At 30.6% G+C, this 25,186-nt stretch overlaps 2 protein-coding genes across 3 annotated transcripts; both read right to left on the reverse strand.

Moving 5' to 3' along the window:
• Positions 1-548: 548 nt before the first annotated feature.
• On the reverse strand, positions 549-11,432 carry LOC129976036 (uncharacterized). 2 transcript variants are annotated; one of them, XM_056089381.1, is made up of 5 exons: positions 11,361-11,432; positions 5,996-6,296; positions 4,312-4,519; positions 3,291-3,426; positions 549-1,089 (listed from the first exon to the last, which is right to left on the reverse strand). In XM_056089381.1, exons 1-5 carry the CDS (start codon positions 11,401-11,403, stop codon positions 860-862), a joined length of 918 nt encoding a protein of 305 aa, XP_055945356.1. In that variant the 5' UTR covers positions 11,404-11,432; the 3' UTR covers positions 549-859. The 2 variants fall into 2 exon arrangements, with proteins under 2 accessions (XP_055945356.1, XP_055945355.1); XM_056089380.1 differs by having other exon boundaries at positions 3,279-3,426.
• A 6,861-nt stretch (positions 11,433-18,293) lies between these two features.
• LOC129975384 (speckle-type POZ protein B-like) lies at positions 18,294-18,944 on the reverse strand. Its single transcript, XM_056088447.1, has one exon. The coding sequence runs from the start codon at positions 18,942-18,944 to the stop codon at positions 18,294-18,296; it is 651 nt and encodes a 216-aa protein (XP_055944422.1).
• Positions 18,945-25,186: the final 6,242 nt, after the last annotated feature.

Below are 25,186 nucleotides of genomic sequence, written 5' to 3' on the forward strand. Positions count from 1 at the left end.
TAGCATATTGCGGAAGTTTGGAAAGGGGATGCCAGTTCAGGTGTCGTACTCGACATCCGACAGGTTTAAAATTACGAGATCGTTCCCAAAACAGTTCTACTGTTGCTTTAAAAACGGGACCTTAATATAACTGAACCAGATTTTTATCTAATATGCAAAGCATAAAACCAAATCAACAGAAAAAAAAAAAAACTTATGGAAATTCGCCATTATGGTTTAATGAGAATTTAATTCCATTAAGTAAAAATATATCAAAAGATTCCGACAAACGTTTTTTTTTGAGCCATTTATTCTAACTATGCAATAAATACAAATCAATGCGTTTATATTATGCAGAAACTTGAATATTTCTATAAAATTAAAATAAATACATTTATATCAAAAATATATACCGACATATTATTAATTCAAATATTGCATAATTTCATATAAAATGGAAAGAATTAGCAATTCAAATTTTATTTAAAAAACTACAACCTTATTTACAAAAGCAGCTTCCAAATATGAAAACATGGAAAAGGACCGAATAAATCTTAACTAAAAAAATATTTAGTAAATAGCTAAAAATGAAGCGTTCACTAAGTCACTTAGAAAAAACTATAGACATCAGCAAGCACAATATAAAAATAGTTGTCCTATATTTTCTAAAACGCGAGTTTGTCTTTAAAGATACTGAAATCCACATTCATAATAAAATGGGAAGAATTTGAGCAATGAGAAAGATTGTTATGTTATCACACTCTTACTCCGTTAACTAAAATGATGTTTCGAGTCCTTGGCAGTACTATTTCAAAATTCATTTCAAAGTTGCAGATTAATTAAAATTCAAATTGCGATAAGCTACTGATCTCTTTCAAGGCTATTTGTTGTCACTTGTTTGTTGTGAATCGAGTGGCGATCCTTGGCTTTTAACATCCAGTTCCTCTCTTTTAAACACAATTATTTTCATAATTTTGTAATACATTCTACAGGCCATCTTGTCATTTACAACTGCATGCCTCTTGAGCAACATTGGTAGCTCTTCTCGGAACTCTGATAGCAGGCTTGGGGGCAGTGATTGTCTGAAGGGTAAAGATGCAAGCACCCACTCTGTAAAAGTAATTGTAAATTCTACGTTAAACACAGAAAAAAATTATAGAAATTTTTTTAAAAGTCAATTCCTACTTTCGCAAGAACTGAACTCGCATTCTTCACCTTCACGTGAAAAACTGAAATCCTTGCATTTTACCGATTGAGCTACTGCCTGTTGATTTCAATTTTCATTACAAACTGCTAAAATTCTCGAGTATTTAATTAATTAATGAATTAATATAAGAAAACTGTATTAACATCAAGTGTCATCCACTACAAATTTTAAAAAATGCATTTGAACTTGAGTGGATGAATAAAAAGAATTTTATTAACGATTGAAAATTTGAGCAAGATATATATAGGGAGAGTATTAACTAATAGTAGGAATTGAAAAAATAGCCTTTATTATGCGAGAACATGTTTGTTTCTTTGGCTTTCTTTCACTGGTAGAAAATTGGCGATTTGTCGTTTTTGAGGCATCCGTTTTTCGCTTTTAGGGTTATTAGAAAGCGATAACGAAGGTTGTCCTATTTAGCGATTTATCGCCAACAAAAAGATACAGCTTGGCTCGAATGACCACCATGTACAAGATTCTCCTGTCCAGTTAATAAAGGGCAAGGTTGTGAAAAGTTATTGCCAGAAGCACAGAGAAGAAAATGGGAATGAATGTGAGACAGCGAGGATTGGTATCAAGAGGTTTTTTTTGAATTTAATTTTTTTTTTAGTCGACAAAAAAGCTTTAGAGCTGGGACGATTCTGAGATAAACAAACTATCGCTTTTACATATGTTACACATACGTAATCTGATAATCATGCGATTGTTTAAAACAGGATTTTCAAGAAAAATTGTCCTCAAGAAGAAAAAAAATTAGAACCCGATTGAGATGGTCAAAAACCATCTCTTTTTTTAAATGTTTATGATTGCGAAATATGAATCATGTGAGAACATGATTTTCTGTGGGATTGATACCATGCGACTTAAATAATGTTCTCGCATGATAAACTGAAATTTGAATGAATAGTTATGAATTGAATATAGTTATAATTCCTCTTATACACCGTATAAGAGGAACTATAAAAAATCGAATTCGTGATTTTGACGAGTCCAAATTCAAGACCTCCCCCAGTTTGAAATTTCGGTGTGTTAAACATGTTACCCGTGACGAAGAAATAAAAACACCGAGATTGATGTAAAAACCATCAACCAAATTTCCGTTTAATTTGTAAGTTTCTATCAAATACCGAGCAAAATCCATCCAAAGGAAGTCCGTCCGTTTAGCTGTTCGAATATCGCAATAACTACAAAACGAAGAGAGCTGGAGACAAAATTTGGTACACACACTTTACATCTGAAGTTTAGATGCGTAAATTGCGAGTTCAATTCAACAATGGGCTGGCCATCTGCCACTGCACCTTCAGTAACAAATGCAATAAATCAAAAACGCAATGATTTAAACAATTCAAATTTGGTATGCGATTTTTGACTACAATTGTAAGGCTCTTTGTCAAATGTTAGTTTCAGTCAGTGGGGTAAACGCGACTTAAACCCAAATTTGAATTCTGTATATTATCCTTGTACTAAGGATTTATCGTGACAAAAACTCATCAAGAATCGTACAATAAATTCAGTACATGTGCTATATCTACGACAAAGGTTAATATTTCATGACACGTAAATTCTATGCAAGACGTTCTCTTGCAGTTCCCGAAATCCACAATTGTTTTCAAAGAATGGGGAATAGCATTTTTATTAAATATGCGAGTAAGTTTTGGAAAGACCAATACTGTTGGTATCAAAACCATTGCCTTCAGTAGAAGATATTTAAACTTTCAATCGATGACAGTATCTCTTTTCTTAAATGTATCACTAAGAGGAATCCTTCGAATATTGAACGATAAAGCCACAATTTTTTATTGATTTTCCATCCATCATTTATGTCCATTGTTTTTTCTTTGTACAAGAAAAACAAATAAACTGAAGAAATTTTTTTAGATGAATGGATTTATTGGATTATACCTTTGCTGTAGTGGTATAACTTCCACTTTGATGGCGCCATTGCGTCATTAGAATAATATGGTGGGTAATCCTAATTTATGTTAAGGTGCTTACTTATGAATGGCACCAACACCCCGGTGTCCCCTGTATGGACATTTATATTTATAAAAAAAGTGACAAGTTAATGAACTTCTAAATTAAATTGACTCACTTTGGAGATTACCTGCATTCGGATACGAGCTGAAAGTTTCCTCCGTTCTACAGGTATGAATCTCAAAACCTATTTCAGTCAATAGTTTTCTGTAATAATTCTCGTCATATTGTTTTTCATGAGATTCAGGTATAATATCTTCCTTATCCTAGGGAAAAATATAAATTGTACATTTAGCTGTATTTTAATACAATTCAACATGCTAAATATTTTAGTAGCTAATCTTTTTATCATGTGACGACATGATGCTTTAGTTTGGGCGTTTTGAAGACTCAAAATGCGTAAGCAGAAAATAAAGGACATGGGTCGTAAGAAGCTATCCCCGAAGAAGCACAAAAACGTGAATCAACGCGAAACGGCGATGAGATATTGAAAAGTTTTTATTTTCAATATTTCTAACTGGAAAGAAATGTTTTGAAGCTCAAACGATTTTGAGATGAAAAAAAGCCATCGTTTTTCTAGATATAGACGCATGCGTAATCCGATATTACGCAGTTTCAAATCTGGTTAACTGGTTTTCCACTCAAAAAAGTGGCAAGGTCTGTCGTGAGCTCCAGCTTCAAACCTGACGTCTTTTATTCTGTCAAATTGATACCACGAAAATTTAAAAAATTATATTCTCGCGAAATAACTTGAAATTCGCGATAGTAGCTTTCAAGTTTCATTTATTTTATCTTCGCATCTTTAAGAAAATTCATTTCTCATGACTGAAAAACATCCATATTTGTTCACAGAATTATTTGTTATTTATAAATAATTTATAGTTAATTATAGTAGAACAGATGGCCAATAATATTTGACGAAGTAATAATCTTAACCCATAGAATTTGTATACTTTACAAATTTCGTCGGCAATCATGCTAACAACATTACTTCAACCGATTTGCCTTCCGTTCCTCCCCTCATTCTGACGATCCTAGGCAGTTGTCCAATTGGAAATCCTCCACTGCCACTTATCAGTAATCCGGAAAATTATCTTCTAAATTAGAAATTCAGTGTGTAATACTTTTAGCTGTGAACTTGTATACTGTACCTTCATGTATTGTCCCCATTTGGGGTGATCAAGTAAATCACCAAGTAAATCATAGTAGTCCATTTGCACTGCAAAGAGAAAAGCTGCACCACCTCCAGGACACAACAGAGTGTGCACCGTCTCGAAAGCTTTCTTCTGCCGCTTCAGACAACTGAAGCAGTGGATGGAGACGATGTGCCTTATTCCTCGAAATTGAAACAGACCTTCCCTATAAAAATATTCAACTTTGATCATAAACTTTAGTTAACTAAAGACAAATTTGTAAATATAAATGCCCAATAATTCAAATAAATAATGCGCAATGCGTTATAATTTGTTATAGGTGGCCTCGTGTGAACGCTGCTTAACAATGGGAGACATGGCCAGAACCTAACAATATAGAAAATTGCCAGTTGTTGGAAAACAAGATACCCAGTCTTCCCGAAAAACAAAATCCTTATACAAAATCGTGCTCAGAAAATAGGTTCTTTATAATTTGCTCATGTTCAGATAAAAAAACTTTATATTTTGATGATATGTTCTTACAATAACAGGGGAAAAAACTAATAGAAAAAGCGTAATCGGATTGTCAATAGATTTTCTATGGTTCCAAATGGCATTTAGAAAGAAGGTTATATAATAAATTCGTCCAGTTAGAAATGGTTGTCTATCCTTCACTTCAAGTTTTTCTTGCCCAGTGTGTATACATTACACAATCTTTGAAACCTTATCATGGGTTGTATAATTTAAATATTCATGATCAAATTTTACGAGGAAATGGTTTGTTCTATACTCGCGCAGTGACATGTCGCTCTTTAGCTACTGATTACGAATGCACATCAAGGAACTGGAATCATTAACTTTGAAATATACCTTAATTTTTTTAATTAAAAAAGAAGAGTTTTCCTTATAAGAATATTATGAAAGTATAATAAGAAAATTTCCTCATATTTTCGATGCCTCTTACTACATTTTTCCCATCATCAAATTCAATAAAAATAAATTCTCTTCTAGTTTTATTAGTTCAATTTTTATCAGTTATTCTTTCAATTCACTAATAATTTTTTTAATTCATTTTCTTATTCGTTTCTTCCCATCTTTAATCATGCCTTTTAATTTTTTCCCATTATAAAATTATGATATCAATTTTTAACAACTTCAAAATTAGATGGCATCTTTCACGTGGAGCGAAATTTAATAAAAATCCATATATCTGATAATCAAGTTCTGGAAATATTAGAATATTGAATTTTCTTTGGAATATGCGACTAGCATACGACCAAGAATTTTATAATTTGGAATATAAAACTCTTCAGCAGGCGATGTATAAACAAATGATTAAACATAATCATATAAAAACCATGAGAGTTTTTTAAAAAAGATGTAAAAAAAAAAAAAATTGAAGCAGTTTCAAAAATTAGTTACAATGATTCTATACATCTCAGACATAATGCAATTTCAACAAATAGCCATTTTTTAAAAAATTCAGAAGGGAAAAAGCACTTATTGTAATTTTCTGGAATTATACATGATCTAATGTTTTCAGAACAGGCTTCAAGCACCAAGTTCTAGAATTCTGCATTTAAGACTGCATCGTTCATGAACCAAGTGCATTTAATACCGAATTCTGTCTATTGGGTATTGTCAATACAGACAATATTCATAGACCAACAGTTCAGAATGCAGATAAAAATGATTAACAAACCCGGTTTCAATATTTCCTTTGATGAACTGAAATATATCACAATTGCCACTTTTTGGCGGACAGTTCTGTCTAGCTATGGTGAGACACCATTCTTCGATATCCACGCCGATTACATGATTTATATTCGGGAAAAGAGCGGCGAGGGCGTAGCTGGAATTGCCCGTACCACAGCCCACGTCCATGACAGTGGACGATCGAATGCCGCCAAAATTCATAGCTGCATCAGCTTCTCTCAGGAAAGGCTCTGCGTCATTCACCGCTGCAACTGGACGAAGAGGGCAAGTAGTCACCTCGTTCGGATCTGAAAGAGAACAATAGGTTTTAACATGTTAATGGCCAGTCATGCGATATCGAGCGATGCTAATTCTCAATTCCAATTTTCAACTTACAATTCTCTATTACAATCAAGAGATACAAGATGCGTCTGAAAAGTTCGGTGAATGGATGAATATCTCGAAAGCAATGCGAATGAAAAATGCGGCCAGGCGCATACGCATGAAGAGACCTATGGAGAGACGTCCTTTAGCAAGGACCGATTGATGCAGATTATTCTACTGGCCAGGTGTGCACGAAACTCGAGTGAAATTGAAATGGAGGAACGAATCAACATGAAAATTTGTTACAAATTGGGAAAAAAAAGATTACTGCTACGCATCCAATGTGTTCGCCCACAGTTGTACAGGACTGATTAGTGGAGTCGGTTGCATGGCAACGCCCCCTCCATACTGCGATCCGTTTACGCCTACATCTTAGCCAAACGCCGTGCAAGTGTCCTCACACATACACCGTACTCACCTGATCTGGCTCCTGCGGACTTTGTTTCCTTACATCAAGGGGATCCTGATGAGCACACGTTTTGCAGACATCCAACGACATGTGCTTCACTCCATTCCAAGAGGCCTTCGCTGACAGCTTTATCAACGATGTCAAAAGTGTATTGTGATTAATGGGCATTACTTTGAAGCAGAATAAAGACTGTTCTTCTAAAGACAATTCTGTTCCCGTGTTTTGTTTTGTGTTCCGAGTCGCCGTACTTTTTAGACGCACCTTGTAGCAAAATATGCATCTTATAAGATAGTGGTCCGAATCACAGGCATAATTCATGGCAACAAGTGTGTTAAAGTTGCACTTCTTGGAATATACTACGATTTTAAATTGTGTGCATAAAGGACTCGAGATACGAGCAAATATCAGTTGCATGAAGAACAAATGCTTTCGAGTCCATGTAAAGTGTTGTGAACTATTGTTCCCATTCTCACTGAGTGCCAGTATTTAACCGCTCAAAGCATGCATCATTTCCAGAAAGCAGTAGTGACACTGCTGTGTACAAACAAGCACTCATCTTTTCAAAATCCATGATATCTTATTTCCAAATTGGATTTATGGAGTTTCAGCCATGGTTTTTCCTCACTTCATGCCATTTTACTCTGGAACTTTATTAAACATCGATGACTTAACATTTTCTTTTCTGAATAAATGTTATAGATATTGTTTATGAAAAGTTTTATAGAACTGCCAATATACTGACTTTTAACACCATGAAATCACTAAAAACCTTAAAGTTTTATATCGATATTTGCAATAGTATTGCGTTATTAAATTTAAAATACTGATCTGTCATATCTCATTAATATAATAATGATAGTTGCATACCATCTCTAAATGAAGAGCCAGAGCCGTCAAATTTGACACGTAGTAATTTCTTGGGTAGCAGGTTTTCACTATACAATGCTTTTCAAAATTTTAAAGACAATCTTAATAAACCAGAGGAAGTGATCTGCCCAAATTGTCTCGTATTCTATAAAAAGTGAAACTGTAGACTTTGGACTCGTCATTTAATAATACACAGATTCAACTCATTTTTATTTTCAGAATCCCACAAATGAGGGTTGTGTGCTTCATATAGCAAGAAACGGTACATATTAATCGTATGGAATTTCTGAATACTAATCAATCGGTGTCGTGACAATATCAATCGTGACAATCTACAATATCAATCTGTGTCGTGAGTCTAACGAGCGATCTTTAGCAATTTTCTTTTTATAAGACCGTTAATATACAAACACCAGAAAATCGAGTATGCATTTTTGGAAACCATTTTCCCCGACGGATAAAAACCAAAATTTGAAGTAGAATTACAATTTTAATCACAATATTCACAAATTTCATTTAATTAAGTCATTGTATTTGAATTATTGCATTTTCATTAGAAAAACACAAGCCGAAAGGCGGTCAATCCCTTGATGTCTGTCTGAAATCTATCAAATGACTGACCGTTTGAACTTTACAATAGGTAAACGCAATGACTTAAATAACTAAAATTTGGCACACAATCTTATGTCTGCAGTTGTCATTCAATGTTGAATTTTCATTTTAACCGCTTGGGAAAAAAAAAATAAAAATAAAAAAAGGAGTCCAGAGTACATAATCAATTTTTGGATACTTAAGCATTAAAGGCATGCAATAGGTATCCGAAAATTGAAAATCGCAGGCTAGATTTCGTAAAAACACTAGATTCCAGCCATAACTACTGTTCGTTGATGCTATTCATGTCTTACTCAAGGTACATATTGTAATGGAAGGAGGGGGGGGGGGTAATAACTATTGAAAAATATGCAAGAAACTTTTTTGGCTAGCACTCCCACAAGTTTCAAGACTTAAAATCAGCGTATTGTTTCTATGTTTCATTACCGCAATTCGATTTCAGTTCAATCCCTATACACTAAAGCAAAATGAATGCCAAATTTATTTTTTATAGATATTTTAAGTTGAATTTTAGTTATTGTGTTACAAAAATGAAAAATTATGGAAAAAATGAAATTGTGAAAACTGATTTAAAGTTGGTATTTTAATTTTCAGTGAAATGTAAAAAGGGTTGGTCTTCACAACTTCGTAAATTTTAAGTTATTCTCCCATTCAACCCCCTTGAACACAATTCATTATTTAAAATTTTCCATTTCGGAAATTCTTTTCTTGGTCGTTTGTTTGACTGATGATTTATATATCAACACCAGTGGCAGATTTCCGATAAGGCAGCTGCCTAGGACCACTAGGCTGAAGAGATAATAGACGGGTCAATTAAAACACATCCTGATCACCAAATAACTAGATTTATAAAAAAGAAACATTAATTATAAGATATTAGGGCTAAAATATCTGTTTGCATTGGATTATTAAAATATTAAATAATCGTTCAATTAAACACTTATAATTTATTGTAACATTAACTATTGATATAACTGATTATGTAATATCGCATTTATGGAGTCCTTAAAATAATAGTTTTGAGGGTTATATTGGTTTTTCTATCCTAATTTATCATGATAACAGTAAGAAAGTCTTTAGTTAAGAGTTATGGGCAATTAAAAAATTTTACTCTCGGCAATATTAGAATAACAAAATTAAACTCATCATTAGCACGTGAATTAAAAATATATTGAAATCTGAAGCTATATTGGCCAGGTTTTTTTCTTATCAAGGATCTTTATATTGAGCACTGTTAAGATCAGAAAAATGTCTGAATTCCCCAAGCAGATTTGAAGATTTCTTCTGTCAGTTAATTTGAAAATTAACTGTTAGTTAAGCTGAAGCCACATATCAATTAATATTTCTCTGAAGTGCTATTTAAGTATTTCTTATGCGTTTATCATAAGATATTACAGCATAATGGAAAATCTAGATACTTCGGCAATTCAGAATTATCTAAATTTGCAACAGTACCACGAGAGAGAAATTCGTACTAAAAATATCTAAAAATATATATAGCAAAGGAAATAAAGTGATTCTTAAATAGCCTAAACAAAAACCAAGAAAAAAAATACTTGTTTATAAAATTTATTTAGTTCCACTTTCAGCTGTAATATTCTGGGAAAATACCTTTAATTTTCTTTCTAATTACCGTAGAAATAGCACGCGAACTTTGTAAATGCAAAAGATCGGGCTTTCAGATAAGCCATTAAAAAAAGATGTGAATTTTAGATCGAAAACGTCTTTTGGAAGTTATTTGATAACCGTAAGAGTAAATTTTAAGCATTGAATAGACATAAATCGAATCCAATACAGTATCATACTATAACCTCGGATTAGAGGTTTAAAATCTTCTTTAAAAATTCCGCAAAAATCCATAAAATTATAAGTGAACTTTTAAATACTTTGTATGCTATGGAAATCCATGCCATTTTCTATATTTTGAAAGATGACAAATACGATTTAATTACTTAATGATTACTAATTCCAAAGTGATTGAAATGGACACAGTAATGCAATCATTTCAGGATTAATTATTACTGCAAAGGCTTCGAAAGCATGCCATAGATGATCAAACATTCGATCTATATTACAACAAACAATTATAGAAAACTACAATTTGTAAATTAGTGATTGATTATAATAAATTTTCAAAATGTTTTCGAATTCCTTCTGCATTATTTTATGAAAATAAGTGCAATTAAAAATGAACATTCCGGAGACGGCCCTCTATTGGATAACTGCATCCAATTATGATCCTGTTCTCATTTTGCAGCATCACAATTCCATCATAATTTGAAGCAAATAATTAATATTCTATGCCTATGACACTTTCATCGTTAATCTTATTAACATGCATTACCGCTTATCAATGACACTTTCATCGTTAATCTTATTAACATGCATTACCGCTTATCAATGACACTTTCATCGTTAATCTTATTAACATGCATTACCGCTTATCAATGACACTTTCATCGTTAATCTTATTAACATGCATTACCGCTTATCAATGACACTTTCATCGTTAATCTTATTAACATGCATTACCGCTTATCAATGACACTTTCATCGTTAATCTTATTAACATGCATTACCGCTTATCAATGACACTTTCATCGTTAATCTTATTAACATGCATTACCGCTTATCAATGACACTTTCATCGTTAATCTTATTAACATGCATTACCGCTTATCAATGACACTTTCATCGTTAATCTTATTAACATGCATTACCGCTTATCAATGACACTTTCATCGTTAATCTTATTAACATGCATTACCGCTTATCAATGACACTTTCATCGTTAATCTTATTAACATGCATTACCGCTTATCAATGACACTTTCATCATCAATTCCTCAATACCAAGGTCTTTTAAGAGTCAACAACAACAAAAAATAAACGATGAAAGTAATATGAAGAATATGTAAAATATGTCAAACACTCGGAATCGTACATTAAATTTTTCTGCCAGTTTTAAATAATTATAAGTTCGTATACGTATGATTATTAAAGAATTATTATAATGGATATGCATTCAATTTATAATGATTCCATATAACAGTATTTAGTAGAAAGGATATAAAGCATTTCTTTTTTTTATACGACTCACCTTCAGTTAAAACGGTGTCTTCGGAAGCACGCTGTTCAGCCATCTTATTGATTAACTAAAAGAACATTTTTGAAATCCTTCTTATACGGTTGGTGATAACTGCTGAGCGAACGACGTTATATTTTTCTTCTTCTTCCATTCAAAATATTTAACGTCCAAGCATTGTACTAATAACGTACTAGAGCAAAGTTCAAAGTAGGATTCATCCCAGAATAATTTAATAATTCGAACCTCTAAGTTTTGAACTTAAAATTTAGTATAGTTTATTACATTAACAGATTGAGCAAAAGATTCAGTAAAAATATTAGTTCCATTCCGAATACCTATATTTATTAACTATTGTTCGCCTATGTCGTGCAAGGTATTAGTGACCTTTAAGCGGGAAAAGGGGCATACCACCTTTATTAGAATTTTTTCATTTTAGTTATATCAACGTCCCATTTTAAAGCAAACTAGTTACGACACCTGAGCTGTCACCCCCCTCTCCAGGCTTCTACATCACACCAGCGGAATTGGCTTTCGAACCTGAAACTCTCTGGTTTCGAAGCTGAGACCTTACCACCAGCCCCCCCCCCCCCCCACCTTTATTAGCAAATATGCGACAAAGATATGGGGAGGTGGGACTATTCCCTATAATTTTAAATAGTTTCAGATTGTATAAGAATTCCTATTGCAGTAAAATGCTGAAATTTATTCTATTTATGATTTTATTTCTTTTTTTTCCTTTCATATGGAAGAATAAATTTTAAATTTTTTTCTTTGATCATTGTTGCACAAATCCATTTTTCAGATCATTGTTGCACAAATCCATTTTTCAATTTTTTTTAAATTGGAAAAAATCATATAAATTATATAATTGTTTATACTAAATGATAATTTTTGTGTAGTTTTAATAAGTTCTTAAATATATTTTACAATTACATTTTTCATCATTTTGGTATCTGGACTAAATCTTAGTAGCGTTGCGAAGATATTAATTTTATGAAGGGCGTTCATTAAAAAAAAATAGACGAATTAAAAAATATTTATAAAGAGTGATTCGGACTAGAGATTCTGATGTCTTTTTAAAACTCTTTTTTAGCTTTTTTCTTTTAAAGGAAATTCGAATGTTTCATAGTATTTTGTTTGTAGATGGCTTCAAATCTTGGAAAATTTTAGAATGTATATAAGTTATTTAGATAAATGAAAGTCTGTAATTAAGCTGTTCAAAATCTATCAGATGATATAACCAATGTAAATTTGGGAATGATTCACCTTTTTGCTTGGATGGAGAGATAGGTAATATATAGCATTTTGTGGAATGGAAAACATACCCATATTCTTAACACTTTAGAAAAGATTCTATTGTTTCTATGGCGGAAGATAAGATTCTATATAATTTTTTATTAAATAAATAAATGCTTTAATAATGTGTTAAATAAATCATTTGTTATTTACTTAAACACATTAATAAAATCCCAGGTTAATGGTTTCTAAATTATGTAATAGTGATTAATTTTTTTCAAGATTTTATGCAACTTAATATCTTTTATATTTATAAAAATGAAATTTTGTAATCGAATTTTTATTTTCTCATGTGTCATTTCTCGGAATTTTTTCTACAGCTGTTTATCGTTCGGTATAATATTTTAAGAGTTTATAGCTTAATTAAGAATTAATTAGTCAATTTACATGAAATTTAAATTTATCACGAGACAGACTACATTCTTTCTCGTATAAAATTTTCATTTCATACTAGAGACATAATATTTTTGTGAATTTGGGTAAAATTTGATAGCAGTCTTTAATTATGAGCTATATAAAATATTAAGTTTAAAAATAATAGCAATTCAAATGATAATTTCTCTAGAAAAATTTCGGGTTCACAATATAAACGAAAAATGGCGAGAATGTGAAAGTAATTTATTAAGCCGCAATAAATATTTAAGAAAAGCAATTACATTTATCAGCCATTAAAATTTTTAATATATTCTGACTATGATTAAAATTCCAATTAAATTATTTCTGAATTACATTACTCAATCACATAATCACGCTCTTTCTTTCCACAAAAATATTTTTCTGATCTTCAAGACTTTATTTCAAATTAAAAAAAACTTTCCTTATTTGACGACAAGATTCCATAATAAAGAATTATGAAATGTATAGGATTTAAATGTATAATATAATGGTAATTCAAATCATTATTTTTAAATAAAAAATCTCAAGATTACGAGAAAAAACGTTGAACCGAAGTTGTGAAATAACACGAGAAGGAAATAAAGTCACGATGAAGGTAATTAAAAAAATTATGCGAATGATTCAGTAAAAATGTAATTAAGCTGCGAATGGGATTAAAATTTAATATTAGTTTCTAGAAAATTCCTAATTTGATGACAAAATTTAATTATTATGAAATGTACAAGATTTAAAAGTATAAAATAATGGTAATTTAAATCATTTCTTTAAAATAAAAAATTTGGAAATGTGACAAAAACGTGTAATTGTGAAGTTGCGAAAATAACATGAGAAGGAAATAAAATCACGCTGACTATAATTAATAAAATTACACTTATCATTCATTTAAATTTTCATAATTTTAATTATATTACGAATCTAATTAAAGTTTCAAGTTGAATATATCTATCAGCACCTCTAGCCATTTCCCGGGTTTTCATGAAGAACATTCTATTACCTTTAAGTAAACTCATATAACTGAACTTTTTAAATTTAAAAACAATTTATTCCTTCTTTTTAATATAAAAGTATGATCAATCTCGATTGACACCTTTTATAGTACCGTAAATTTACCACACTTCGATTTATATTATACATTTTATTTTAAAGCAGATTTCAGATATGAAAAAGAGAAATTACAAGAATCTTAAATTAAAACTGACTGAATATCATTTGTGATTATAAAAATAGGAATATAGAGTTTATTTTATTTTTAGAACTATACATTAGTTGTTTTCGGATTGTAAGATGAGAAGGCTATTTGAATCAACCAAGTCTCTCCTAACTTCTAAACACACCAGCGGAAAGATACACTCAAACAGAAACAGAATCCCTGCAAATACTTAAACATTTTCTATCAAAATCAAGTTAAAAAAGGAATACATTTAATTGAAACAATTAAAAAATACTTTTTTAGTGTATTGAAAAATAGTATTAAAACTAAATTCATCACTTGTTTTTAATTTATAATTCAATATTATTAATATAATACCATCTTAAAATAAACTTAATCTTTAAATATACCAGTTGCCATTCTTAATAAGCTTTATATTTCCTATTTGTTTTCATCTTGGGGTTTGCGTTGCATCTTATTCCAACTTGAAACCTGGCAATCGAGTTTTGATTAAGTAGACTATGTCGTGCTTGCTTTAATAAAAGAATTTTTACGATACATTAGTCATCTGTTTGATGTACGGATCATTTGGTCAATTTCAGTCTACTTCATCTGTAAATACTCTTATCAATTTCTATCATCCATATATAAATAAAAACTATCTCCCTCTTGTGTTGTGCAAAAATAAACGGATTCCAAAACGAAAGCAAAGTTCCTAGTCATAACGACACTATTAGATGGCGCTCCTTGCATAGAATCAAAATAAACTGATAATTAAGTTCTAAAATATTAAATCGATAAATTGTAATTGAGAGCTGACAAGCGCTGAACAAATGTATAAACAATTACAAAATTGCTTTTATAAAAATATAAAACAAGACAAGCCAAATACAAAGTCACAATGGCCTCATTAAAGTAATTGTACTGAATCAACGAAAATTCTGCGAACGATTTTTAGAACTGAAATTATACATCATTTTTTTTAGTAAAACTGAACTGAATTGTTTGTATAATTATTTACTGACCAAAAAAAATCCACAACATTTGATCATTTCTGATATCGACATCAAGATTAACAACTTAATTCCAAGGTTTCTCAACCTTTGGCGCATAGAACTTTTTTGTTTTGATAATACAAATTTCTCAGAGAAGATTTATATGATTGAAATATGACGGTTCATAATATTTTTTGTTAATCCTTATTTTTCAAAGTAAATATATATTTTTAATTTATTTAAAGATCTTGTGGTGACGGAATTATGATTGTTATGTTTCTTGGATCAATACTAAATATTGTGTAAACATTTGAACAAATTTAATTTGCTGATCACCATATATAATACTATAAATATTACATTATGATGACATTAAATTCTCTATGTACGAATGCATTTGAACAAGTTATAAAATTTTTTATTTTTTGATTATCAACGACTCATTTTCTGATGCATTAATAGTTTTAATCGGAATATGCTTATAGATAGTACATATAATTTGATTCTTATTCTATGTGGCAAAAAATATCAACGACTCATTTTCTGATGCATTAATAGTTTTAATCGGAGTATACTTAAAGATAGTACATATAATTTGATTCTTATTCTATGTGGCAAAAAATATCAACGCCTCATTTTCTGATGCATTAATAGTTTTAATCGGAATATGTTTATAGATAGTAAAAATAATTTGATTCTTATTCTATGTGGCAAAAAATTTATAGTTTCAAAACCCATTTTTAAGATTAATTGAAACAAAATAGATCACTTCAGAATTTAAATTATTTATCATTGGTAACTTCGATTTCAACAATAATAAAATAAAATACAAATATTTTTTTAAGTGAAAATACAATAAATTATAATTTACAATACTGATTTGAAGTTTGAAGGCTTGGAAAGGTATAATTGTGGAAAATCGTTCTAATATTACTTTACACTTAATAGTTAGGTCATAAATTTTAATGATAGGAATAAGTAAACATCTAACAATTAACTTTATAATCAAATAATAAATATAATCAAATATTTATTGGAAAAAATATTTATTAAACACATTAAAAATCTTACAATTCAATAAAACAATTAGAAATACGAAATGAATATGGAGGGAAGAACACAGACTACTTTACTGTTGATTCAAATCATAAACAAATAAGAAAACTGCAGAAAAACTATTTAGATTATAAGTATACCAAAAGCAATAAATGAATCCAAAATTATTTTGCATCATAATTTTATAAAACATTATTACGAGAAGTTCATTGCATATACATGGAGCATACAAAAAAAATCAAGAATTTTAGTTCTAAATATGATTAGAAATTATAAAAATATATAATGAATTAACATAAAGGCAACAACATGCAAAATAAAATACTTAATAGAATAAAGCAATATAATCAATAAAAATTATGAAATAATTAAATTTTTAAAAAGTAAAGAAGGCTGTAAATATAAAATATTACACTCAATAATTTTTACAGAAAATTTCGGTTCACTTGACATTCTAGAACTTCAATTATTTATTATTTAATATACAAGCAGATATCTATACTTTAGCCATGAAGTTATTAAATGCAATCTCCCAACTTAAATTTCTCTTTTATTTTGAAATTTGGCACTAAAGTTAGATTCAGGTACATTATATCTCGTTTCAGAACAATAATAGGAATATTTTAGGAGAGACGTAGTAAATTTCAACCTCGGGAAGATGACAAAAATAGTGCTTGTATCGGCACCTCCTTTTTCAAACCTCCACAGCACACATTCAAACCACACAGCGAGGGGACATTTGACCCCACTGAATTTTACATGCGCCAGGCTCTCTCACATGGTAGATCTTCTATGGAATCGTGTCTCGTACTTAGAACCCTCCGGCCCCGAAATTGATGCTTTCACCAAGCCATTGTAGCAAATTTCGCAGTGAAATTAATTTCATATGGTAATAAAAGAAACTTTCAAGCTGGAAAACACTGCCAAAAGTACATTAATATACACTTGCTAAAGAATACAGCTTAAAATTATTTATATTATCCGTAGTAAATAATTCGGAATTGCAATTTTTTTTTTGTAAAATAATTGCTCATTTGCAGAAATAATGCGAAACATTATTCTCTTGACAAAGAAATTATATTCATCTTCTCTTTTTTTTCAAAATAAAACATGTTGACATAAAATAAATTTCTTGTAGTAGATATATGCATACAATTCTAATTCAAATGAGGTATAATCAGAAAATATATTTTTTCAATTTCACGAAAGAGGAGCAGCATTTATAGAAACATACAAATTTCAATTTAAGAATTTAACAATAGAAATAATCATTAATAAATTATTTTACCTAATATTCATTTTATTAAAATTGATTTTGTAAAGAGATGGTAAAACTTGTAGGCGTAAAAAATAAAGATAACAAATAAGAGAAACAAGTAATAGAGCTCGTTTAAAATAACAAATACTAGAGGAAGAATATAAAATTGTTTAAAATATATTGGAATAATAATCATTTAAGATAATAATTTTCAAAACTAGATTTGTATGAAAATCATAATTTCTTTCTATTTTATTATAATAATTAAATTCTTTTATTTGTAAGTGATGATGTTAGTAACTAATAATGAAGATCAATTATTGCAGAATTTTATCATTTTAGGCATTTATTCCCTAAAATATACATAATAAAAATAAATAAAAGCAGTTACATTTTCCCGAAGTTTCTAATATAAGAAGTTACACTAAAATCAATCAATACGCATCAATGTTGTGTAGGTTAAAAATAGTTGATACGTGAAACTAACCAGTTATTAGTAGAGAGCCTCATCATTTGAAAAATATCTAAATCCAATACTGTATTAGTTATTTCTTTATAATTAACTGGAGATTTGTTTCTATCAACTTTTCCCATTCCTGTGAACCAAACAACTCTTCCTCGTGATCCAAAATTAAATCTTCTGTAACTTACTGAAAACTGGAATCGTTATGAGAATCCGCAAGAAATAAAAATAATTAAATATCAGTGTTGTGTAAATTCAAATAGATGATAAGTTAAACTGACAAGTTATTAGAAGATTTTGAAATGTTTGGCAAACAAAATCCACCACTGTGTTAGTTATTTCTCCAATACTTCAAATGCATCATCTTTATTACTAACTGGGGATTTGTTTCTATCAACTTTCCCCATTCCTGTGAATCAAACACCTCTTCCTCGTGATCCAAAATGAAATTTTCAGTAACTTTCTGAAGACTGGAATCGTTATGGGTATCCGCAAGAAGTAGCAATTCACTAGCAGTGGAGGTGTCGAGATTGTCTATCAAAAAGAAAGAACATAAAGATTTCAGCTTCTCAATCCGATATTTATCGGCCGCATAATACAGTTTAATAACAGATTCCCACTGGAGGTTTGTAAGCTTATCGGAATAAAAAAAGAGCAGTAGCTGTTGCACAGTATCGTCTTCCAAATCATCGATGTGGACGTAGTCGGTGTTTTTCTCTTTCATGTTATTGGTCATCATCGCTTTGAAGACAGGGGATCTAGCACAGAGTATAATCTTGTGAGCAGGAAATGACTTAGTTTTTGTTTTGAGTTCCACATCAGTAAGGATTTGATTGTTGTAAATCGTTTTCAAATCGTCCATTGCACTAGGATGCACCCACAACTCTGTTACAGGATTACTTAAGTCACTTTTCAGATAATCACCATTTACTTGATTTAAGGCTGCATCACGGGTAATACTTTCAATCCAACTGTGTTCCATTCCAGAAGAAAAACTGCATTCGTATAACAAGGAGAGTTTATCATTCGGTAAATATTCACTTTTTCTATTCAGAATGGCCTTTCTTGTGAATGGCAGAGATAGTTTACTAATGTCTTTTTATTGTAGCATCAAATCTATTATCGGCCTCTTTGCATTTCATCTTAATTCCAGATGCATCTATTAAATAAAGTTTACATATGGAAAGGATTTGTTTAGAATTAGATGATGTGATTTCCACCATTATCCTTCCTTCATAACACGAATTATCAGTGATATATACATTACTTGAAAAGACATTTTCTTTTATTATAAGAGATGGGATTTGGACAGTTTTCTTTAGATTTGGTTCGATTGAGCTGAAATCTTCGATTACATGAAGAAAAGAAATCCGTTCGATTTTAATGAAAGTCATGGCAATAATTCTTGTACACTGTGGAAGATCCTCTTCATCCACCCACAATTTGCAGCGTACTTTCAATCTGTCTTTTGGCAAGTAATCGGTCTTTCGCCGTAAGACCTCACCGATCTCTAAGAACTGAAGAATTCCATTTGCGATTCCCCTTTCGAATGTTCCTTCAAATTTTCTCTTTATAAGAGTTGATTCATCATCAGAAAGAATTGAACATTCGAATCCTAAAGGTACGCTATTTGGACCATCATCTGTCTGATTTCTAGAAAGAAAAATAGAAATGTAACCTTTAACTTCTTCTGTACATCCTTTTGGATACAAATGTAAAGTCCATGCTGTATCCTTAAGTCCGACGGCTGTGAAGCTTGGACTTTCCAATTTCTCACCATTTTTTTGCCAGCAGAAGCTGTAATTATTTATGTTCCACACAATCGAACACATCTTCCTTCGATTATTCATTATGCTTACCAGCAGGAAATATGTTCCGAAACGAAACGTAAAGCAAGCCCTAAACGATTTCCCTTCACGATAAGCCAACGGTAAAAATCAAACTACATGCTATGGAAGCTTCTTCCAAATGACGTTATAAATCCTTTTTTTTCTTCTTCTTCTTTTCATTAATATGTGTTTTGAATCTATCGCTTCCACTTCTGTCCTTGAACGATTAACCAATCAAAAGGCTTCGAATTTGCTTTTCTCCCTCCATCTGTTACAACCTTTTTTTTTAGTAAGAATTTTTTATTGCCTAGAGCTGAAATCAACTTTGAAATACATGAATTATAAACATATATAACATCTTGCTGACCGAGCTTTTTCGTTCTTGTACTGTTTTCTTTTCTCCAGACATGTGGTTTCAATCTTTTCAACAAGTACTTTTTTATTATAACTCAAATGAATCAAAACCCCTTGCTGAACGGAATTCTGTTTTTTTAAGTGTATAGAACACATTCTCCTCTGTCATTTCTTTAAGCAATGGAAAATATCCATGAAAGATTAAACATTCGAATCCAAGTGTTTCGTCTCTAGTAAAAGAAGCAGAAATTTGTTACATGGTCACTGATATATAGCTCTTAAAAATCTCAGCGCTCTTAAGAAATAAAACATGAAATATCAATGTAGATAATTGTTTATCTTACTTTGATAAAAAAAAATCAATTAAAGAATCTCAGAAAATGTCTTTAACTCTCAATGTCTTTAAACTAATTATAAAATTTGTCGCTAAGTCTTGTTAAAATTTTAATGATGGATGAACTTATTCTTCTGATAACCTATTTCTTTTGTTCCATCATTATACTTTGACATTATAAAAAAATATTCTTTCAAAATTTGTGCTAAGAGCTGGAATGAAAAATACATATTTGCATAGCTTTATCAAACAAGAATTCTGATTAATATGCGTAGTATCTACGAAAAAAAAAGTCAATGTATTTTCCATCATACTCGATTTTTCTGATTAATATACGAAATATCTACGAAAAAAATATAAGTCAATGTATCTTCCATACGCGATTCCATAGTTGCTTTGCAGTTTTGGTTGCTATTATTTTTATAAGTAATCATTTAGATATACGAACTGCTTGGCTGGAATCTTAGTCTAACCAATATGGATGCTAAGTGCAAAGTTTAGGAATCAAACGAGTCAAATAACAATAACGGTACTAACAGTGAAATACGGTCAATAGCAATCTAGGCAGCTGCCTAAGAGCGCTTATTTGTGAGGGGCAACAAGCTTATTAAAGGATGTTATTAACTTAATTACGAAATGAATAATTTTTAATTAACGAGACTATATATAATGGGGCTGAATAGTGAAATAGCCAGTGGCGGATTTCTGATTAGGCTATTACCCATAACAACATGAAAAGCATCCAACATGATGGTTGGTTCTCACCACCCTTGTGGGTAAGGTGCGGGGCCTGTTTCCTCCCATCGATGACGGGACGTACTTCCTTAGGGAAGGATTGTACCGTGGCCGGTGATGACCCTTAGAACTTAACCACAATTTCCACCAGTGTTGCTGTTGCGGGCGGGTTGGAGTAGTCAGTTTCTGATTTGTGATATCCAGGACAGATGCGCTACTGATAGATCTATTAAAAGAATGCCTGTAGCCTATGAGTTACCAAATAAATAACTTTTAATTATATTTTTTTGATTTATTAAATATTAGAAAAATAATAAATCTTTGTCAAGAATAATGAGTCCGTTTCCTATTTATTTTGTTGCTTTCAGTTAGTTATTACAATATTTATTAGCAGAGGGACTTTGCTTAAATAATATTATGTGTATTGTTTGACAGCAGATTCTAAAACACTCCAAGCTTTTGCGCATGCGTTAGGATGGTTTAATTCGTCAAAATAGGGGTGAGAGGAAAGATGAAAAGAGGGGATGTTACATTTAACAATAAAATAAACTCGGATTACTGGCAGACTGAATTAAAATAACGCGGACAGAAACGACACGGTTTTCACATACACGTGAAAAAAAAATTGAGCAAAAAAGTATCTAATAGGGCGAAAATCAAGGTCAAAGAGTGACGAAGAATTCCGGAAACGCCCTCGTCCTTCTGCGTCTCTCCCCTTAATGAGATAGAATCGTCGAAAAGTGGTAGTCTCAGAATACTGAACCAACAGTACACTTGGATGTCTCACAATCATTGGTTATAAAAATAAATAAATAAAAACCCATTTACACAGAGCTACCAAAAAATTAACCTTAAATAAATCATTAAAAATGATATTAGGTTACATATGTGTTGAAATGTGAAACTAAATGGACCAATTTTTTTTTAAATGGAAATTTTATATAATAAATACTGCCTGGAGCAAAAAATGTCTAAGTCCGTTTACTAAATACGGTCATAGTCCCGTACATATGGGGACATATGAGAACTTTACTATAATCAGGAGCAGATTAAATGCTAGGCGAGGTAAAGGAGCCCCCAAAATGAGGCTTTTTTTAAAAAATATTGCTATAATTTATCCTTCTAAAGCCCTGCTGATGCATCCAATTTTAACTGGTAAGGTAACCCCATAAAGCTGAGATACTGATATATCAGCTCTATGGCTTATATATCAGTTCTATGGCTAATCCCTTCAATAACAGCAATGGTGATTGTAGCGAAAAATGAAAATCGTTCTATGAACACCGGAAATCAATGATGGATGTAAAATGATTTTACTCAAAATTTATTCGTTTCGTTAGCAATTTGTTTTAGTTTTTTAGTCTAAACGATATTATTAATTTATTAATATCGTTTCTCTCTATATATTTTTTTATCCTTTTATCTGATAAATGTCCAGAATTTATCTACTATTGATATTATTTATTGATCTAATTTTTCTCTCCGTGTTTTCATTAGTGCTTATTTTTTCCAAGTTTCATTTGGCTCTGTTGATTAATTTATTTGACTTTTTTTTAAAGAAAAAGTAAAAGGAATCTTTTTTTTTCGTAAATAAGACATCAATGCAGAAAATTTGGTGATGTGCATGGAATAGATTTTGAATTCCTCTGTCTCATTTATTCGAGGTTTAAATTCATAAGTGCGCGCATTTTGTATAATCGTTTGAAAGCAGTTTTCTTCTATGGAATAGAAACTATTTAGTAAATTCTGCTTAATATGTCATTGTAGATTTGTATAATATTTAACCAAAAATATTTCATAGAATTCCATTTCTATTTATGAACAATGCTCATTGAGATTCAAAAAAAAAAAAAAAAAAAAGGAATCGAATAAATTTTCTAAATACTTTCATGTATACAATCTTAGCACCATATTTACTATTTTATTAATTAAATTGCAACATAGTAATTTTGCTGCCTTCATTTAAATTGAAAGTAAATATTTCAATTAAAATGTTTCTTCATTATTAAGAGTAAAGAGAAAATAATCATAAAGTTTGATTTTCATTTTTTTTTCATGCCAAATGGTTATGATATATTACTGAATCATACAATGGATTTAATGAAAATAATTCACCAATTCCATTAAACAATGTATTTAAAAAGAAATACTTCAACACATTTTTGAATAAAAAAGAATTCAAAATAAAAAAATAATTTAAATTTTATGTTACAAGCAGCTAATTAGAAATTGATAAAAATATATTTTTATTAAGATTTCTATATTTTTAATTCCCTATACAGATAAAATCAAAAAGTTATCTTTTTTCATTTTTATCCTTTTGATTTTTTTATTGCCCATCTGTTAAAAAGCTATCTAATTTTTTTTATATCTTTAACCAAATAATTGTTAAAACACAATCCAACCTGAGTTTTCTTCAAGGCAGAGGTGTGCAAGTTTCCTTTTCTTTTGTTAGAGGTCATACAGGAATCTATGGCAATGAACGCACCGACTGGCTTGCCAAAGAAGCGACAAAACTTGTTCATTCCATTCCTATGAGCATTCCGAAATCTTATTTAAAGAATGTCTTTAAAGATAAAGTTATATCTGAATGGAATACTTTATATCAAGCATCGACTAATGCACAGCTCACTAAGGAATTTATTCCATCCATACAGAGACGCCTAAAAGCTCACTACTTTGAGTCAAATTTTAAGCTTATCCAGTTTCTGACTGGGCATGGAAACTTAAAAGCATATTTAAAACGATTCAATTTGTCGCCGACTGATAAGTGTTCGTGCTACAGTGGTGCAGTCCAGGATGTCAAGCATTTGATATTTGAATGCACCAAGTTTATTCCGGAAAGACGTAAACTCAGGAACTGCCTTCGAAAGAACAATATAGCTTGGCCTCCTCATTTATCTGCCTTTGTACAGTGTAAATTATCTTTCATTTCCTTTTGTACATATATTAGTAGTATTTTTCCCCGTATGATTTAAACTTTACTTCAGTGTGTTTGCCTACATATTTTTTCATATATACTTTTGTATTTGTATTTTGAATATTTTATTTGATCATTCTTCTTCAATTGTTTTATATCATTTACTGTATGCTTCTGTTATTATGTAAGCAATTTTGTTTCATTTTTGCTTTTGTTTGTGTATCTACTTGTTTCCCCCTATTTTTCTTTCTTCTTGTTTTTGCATTTGTGCCTGCGACCTTATATTTGAAATTTATTTTATTGTCAATTGCGTATTGACTTACATTTGTAAGCCTTGTGGTATACTTGTTGGCACACAAGGAGTTTATATATAAAGAACAATATATATATATATATATATATATATATATATATATATATATATATATATATATATATATATATATATTGTTCTTTATATATAGTTATGGATTTTCTTCCTCACCACCGGGTTCTTTTTGGATAGTGGGTGCATGGTGTGGAGAACACACAATCCGCAGGCTTCAGTAGAAAATAACGACGTTTATTTAAACGATGACACGAGTACAAAGAAGACGAATACACAGACGACAAATATTTACAGCCGAGACGAACACAGGACAGCACACAGTAGCACACTACAGAAGACAGTAGTTCACAGTGGTAATCGTCCACAGCACACGAAGCGGTCCAGCAGGAGAAGGGTTCCTCGGAGCTTCGCTCTACGGTCTCTCCAATTCTCGCTGTCTTCTCTCACTTCACTCACTGGTATATCATACACAATATACGATGACAAGATTCGGCACACAGCAGTTCAGTAAAATATGAAAAACTGCGGCAAGTTGCAAATCAAAATGATGTAAATATGTTTTTTAAAGGAAATGAAATACTCATTTAATTTCGTGGGTTTATGTATATTTTATCTTTGATGAGTTTTTTCAATTTATTTTTTTTATTTAAAATATGTTTGATTTCATAAAGTGTCATTAACTATAGCAACACGAAATTAGACATTATGTTTTGATTGCATATAA

This window comes from Argiope bruennichi, chromosome 7 (genome assembly GCF_947563725.1).
Source record: "Argiope bruennichi chromosome 7, qqArgBrue1.1, whole genome shotgun sequence".
Taxonomy (NCBI): Eukaryota; Metazoa; Arthropoda; class Arachnida; order Araneae; family Araneidae; genus Argiope; species Argiope bruennichi.